Genomic DNA, 5,000 nt, shown 5'->3' on the forward strand with positions numbered 1-5,000 from the left:
AGAGAGGGAGAGGTGGAGGAGAAGAGAGAGGGAGAGGTGGAGGAGAAGAGAGAGGGAGAGGTGGAGGAGGAGAGAGAGGGAGAGGTGGAGGAGAAGAGAGAGGGAGAGGTGGAGGAGAAGAGAGAGGGAGAGGTGGAGGAGGAGAGAGAGGGAGAGGTGGAGGAGAAGAGAGAGGGAGAGGTGGAGGAGGAGAGAGAGGGAGAGGTGGAGGAGAAGAGAGAGGGAGAGGTGGATGAGGAGAGAGAGGGAGAGGTGGAGGTGGAGGAGGAGAGAGAGGGAGAGGTGGATGAGGAGAGAGAGGGAGAGGTGGAGGAGGAGAGAGAGGGAGAGGTGGAGGAGGAGAGAGAGAGGTGGAGGAAGAGGGTGGAGGAGGAGAGAGAGGGAGAGGTGGAGGAGGAGAGAGAGAGGTGGAGGGAGAGTTTGGAGGAGGAGAGAGAGGGAGAGGTGGAGGAGGAGAGAGAGAGGTGGAGGGAGAGGGTGGAGGAGGAGAGAGAGGGAGAGGTGGAGGAGGAGAGAGAGAGGTGGAGGGGGGTGAGAGAGAGAGAGGTGTAGGGAGAGCGGGGGTGAAGGTAGGGGTGAGTGAGAGAGACAGGGGGAGAGGTAGAGAAAGGTGTAGGGTGAGAGAGAGGGAAGGTAGGGGTGAGTGAGAGAGACAGGGGGAGAGAGAGAGAAAGGTGTAGGGAGAGAGAGAGGGAAGGTAGGGGTGAGTGAGAGAGACAGGGGGAGAGAGAGAGAAAGGTGTAGGGAGAGAGAGAGGGAAGGTAGGGGTGAGTGAGAGAGACAGGGGGAGAGATAGAGAGAGGTGTAGGGTGAGAGAGAGGATGGAGGGAGAGGGTGGACGAGGAGAGAGGTGTAGGGAGAGAAAGACGAAAGAGGGAGAGAAAAAGAGAGAGGTGTAGGGAGAGCGGGGGTGAAGGGAGAGAGAGGATGGTGAGAGGGATGAGAGAGAGAGAGAGAGACAGGGGAGAGATAGAGAGAGGTGTAGGGTGAGAGAGAGGATGGAGGGAGAGGGTGGAGGAGGAGAGAGGTGTAGGGAGAGAAAGATGAAAGAGGGAGAGAAAAAGAGAGAGGTGTAGGGAGAGCGAGAGAGAGAGGTGGAGGGAGAACGAGAGAAAGAGGTGGGGTGTATGCGTGTGTGTATCTGTGTGTGTTTTGTAGGAGACAGTGTGTCTCTGTGTGTTAAAATTTGTGTGTATTCGGCGTGTGTTTGCATGTGTGTGTATGTAGCAAAGAGTGTGTAAGTGTGAGTGTATCTGTGTGTGCTTGCATGTGTGTGTGTGCGCGAGTGTGTAAGTGTGAGTGTATCTGTGTGTGCTTGCATGTGTGTGTGTGCGCGAGTGTGTCTGTGTGTGTTTCCATGTGTGTGTATGTATGAGTGTGTCAGTGCGTGTTTGCATGTGTGTCTATGCATGAGTGTGTCAGTGTGTTTGCATGTGTGTGTATGAATAAATGTGTCTGTGTGTGTTTGCATGTGTGTGTATGCGTGAGTGTGGTCACTCTGGACACTTACATGTCGGGTAAAGTAGTAGAGACTCAGCATCATAATGATGATCATCACCGTCATCAAGTACTTAGAGGGCACCACTGAAGTCCTACACACACACACACACACACACACACACACACACACACACACACACACACACACACACACACACACACACACACACACACACACACACACACACACGCACACGCACACACACACACACACCATCATCATCACCGTCATCAAGTACTTAGAGGGCACCACTGAAGTCCTACACACACACAAAATCATCATCATCATCACTGTCATCAAGTACTTAGAGTGTACCTTAGAACTCCTACACGCACGCACACACACACACACACACACACACACACTTACAATGATGAGGAGTCTTATGAAGTACTTGTGAAGAAACCCAGAGCTCTAGTTCTTGCTCACACACACTTACACAAGCACACACATAGAAACACACACACACACACACACACACACACACACACACACACATCTTCACCACAATTAAGTTAGTAGAGTAGAGATCACCTTAATATTTACACCCCTCAACACACACACAGACGTACATTAAGGTCAAAGGTCACTCTCACTTCCTTAAGGTTACTAAATGTAAAGTGTTTACACTCTCTAGGAGTGTGTACCTGTAGTCCAGGTAACGGATGAAGTCGTAGATGTCGTAGATGTCCCTCCAGCTGTAGATGTTGACGGCACCAGTTGCCACGACGACCAGCAGCATGAGGGCCAGTTTGATCATGTGGCTCAGCTGCACCAGCATGGTGGTTGCCACGAGCAACAGGACCGCCATGAAGCTGTAGTGTTTGGGGTTCTCTGCGCATCCACCGTCGCCTAGCAACCCCAGTGACACACCAGCGGTGCTGTTCAACAGGACGAGGGATGGTGGCACACAACTCAGCTGAAACACACACACACACACAACTCAGTTGAAACACACACACACACACACACACACACACACACACACACACACAGACCACAGACACACACACACACAGAAAAGAGTGGAGAAGAGAGATTCAGGAAAAGGGAGAGAAGAAGGGAGGAGAAAGAGAAAAGAACAGGAAGTTAGAGAAAAGAGAAAGGAAGAGAGGAGTTGAAGAAAGAAGGAGAAGGAGAAGAGGGGGATACATTTTTGGAGTGGAGGTTACTTCATTTTCTAATTTTGACTACTGTTGACTTAGTTTTGGTTTCTCCCTCTACTCTCACTTAAACTTGATCTTGGTGTGATCATTTTGACTTAGATTCAACCTCTACTTTGACTTGATCTTGGTGTGATTCTTTTGACTTAGATTCAACCTCTACTTTGACTTGATCTTGGTGTGATTATTTTGACTTAGATTCAACCTCTACTTTGACTTGATCTTGGTGTGATTATTTTGACTTAGATTCAACCTCTACTTTGACTTGATCTTGGTGTGATTATTTTGACTTAGATTCAACCTCTACTTTGAGTTGATCTTGGTGTGATTATTTTGACTTAGATTCAACCTCTACTTTGTCTTGATCTTGGTGTGATCATTTTGTCTTGATCTTGGTGTGATTATTTTGTCTTGATCTTGGTGTGATTATTTTGTCTTGATCTTGGTGTGATTATTTTGTCTTGATCTTGGTGTGATCATTTTGTCTTGATCTTGGTGTGATTATTTTGTCTTGATCTTGGTGTGATTATTTTGTCTTGATCTTGGTGTGATTATTTTGTCTTGATCTTGGTGTAATCATTTTGTCTTGATCTTGGTGTGATTATTTTGTCTTGATCTTGGTGTGATCATTTTGTCTTGATCTTGGTGTGATTATTTTGTCTTGATCTTGGTGTGATCATTTTGTCTTGATCTTGGTGTGATTATTTTGTCTTGATCTTGGGCTCTTCCGGGTCTTATTCTGCCATTCCGCCGTTTCACGGTGCAGTTTCACCAAGTAAGATACCTGTGTGTGTACGTTGACCATTTTGGTGAATAAAGAGAGAATAAAGAGAGAGAGGAGAAGATGAAAGGAGATGAGAGGAGAGGAGAGGAGGAGGAGAGGAGAAGATGAAAAGAGAGTCGAGAGTAGAGAAGGAGGAGAGGAGAGGAGGAGGAGAGGAGAAGTTGAAAGAAGAGAACAGAGGAGAGGAGGAGGAGAGGAGAAGATGAAAGGGAGAGAACAGAGGACAGGAGGAGGAGAGGAGAAGAGAACATGAAAGGGAGAGAGGAGAGGAGAGGAGGAGGAGAGGAGAAGATGAAAGGCGAGAAGAGAAGAGAGGACAGGAGAGGAGGAGGAGAGGAGAAGATGAAAGGCGAGAAGAGAAGAGAGGACAGGAGAGGAGGAGGAGAGGAGAAGATGAAAGGCGAGAAGAGAGGACAGGAGAAGTTGAAAGAAGAGAACAGAGGAGAGGAGAAGATGAAGGGAGAGAACAGAGGAGAGGAGAAGTTGAAGGGCGAGAAGAGAGGAGAAGAGGAGGAGAGGAGAAGATAAAAGAGAAAGGGAGTCCAACTGACCATGTCGGCCACCTCAGCCATGGTCAGCACAAAGATGGCTGCGGCCGCCCAAATGTTCCGAGCCCAGCGAGTGCGATCAATCCAGAGAGAGAAGGAGACCAGCCTCTCAGAGAACAGCTGCAACACACACACACACACACACACACACACACACACACACACACACACACACACACACACACACACACACACACACACACACATACACACACACAACACTTTTAACAGTGGATTGGCAAGTAAGATGCATATCATGACAACATCCAAATATTGTTACTTTTTATGCACGTGTCACCAAACCACCAAAGATTAAAGCAATTACTTTACACTTCCAGCCACCATTGTTTTTGGCGCTTCTGATGCACAGCACATGTTCATATGAGCATCGAAGAAGCAACCAATTTCAGGATCATGACTGTTTGTTTGGATTCATTAATCAGCACACACAAATGCACCCAGACACACACACACACACACACACACACACACACACACACACACACACACACACACACACACACACACACACAAGCATGCATACACACATGCATGCGCCCACAGATACACAAGCATGCATACACACAGACACACAAATGCATAGTTCACAGTTCAGTTCATTGTGTGTGTGTGTGTGTGAAATGACTAACCTTGCTATCTACTGTGCAGTCATCTAGCTTAAGCAGCACAGCATATAGCTTTAGCAGACCAGCAAATAGATATTACAGACCAGCATATAGATATAACAGCACAGCATATAGATATAACAGCACAGCATATAGATATAACAGCACAGCATATAGATATAACAGCACAGCATATAGATATAACAGCACAGCGTATAGATATAACAGCACAGCGTATAGATATAACAGCACAGCATATAGATATAACAGCACAGCATATAGATATAACAGCACAGCATATAGATATAACAGCACAGCGTATAGATATAACAGCACAGCATATAGATATAACAGCACAGCATATAGATATAACAGCAC

General features: G+C 47.0%; 1 protein-coding gene across 1 annotated transcript in view; it reads right to left on the reverse strand.

The window, feature by feature from the left end:
• The window catches only part of LOC308377856 (adenylate cyclase type 3-like), a gene marked incomplete at both ends in the record, with an annotated part of 23,497 nt that overhangs the window by 3,426 nt on the left and 15,071 nt on the right, over positions 1-5,000 (reverse strand). Inside the window, 3 exons of the mRNA XM_080854616.1 lie at positions 1,511-1,592; positions 2,149-2,420; positions 4,000-4,116. Of these exons, the coding sequence (XP_080710742.1) occupies positions 1,511-1,592; positions 2,149-2,420; positions 4,000-4,116 (471 nt within the window). The remainder of the gene's footprint in view (positions 1-1,510; positions 1,593-2,148; positions 2,421-3,999; positions 4,117-5,000) is intronic.

The sequence above is a fragment of the Sprattus sprattus genome (assembly GCF_963457725.1).
Source record: "Sprattus sprattus genome assembly, chromosome: 16".
Taxonomy (NCBI): Eukaryota; Metazoa; Chordata; class Actinopteri; order Clupeiformes; family Clupeidae; genus Sprattus; species Sprattus sprattus.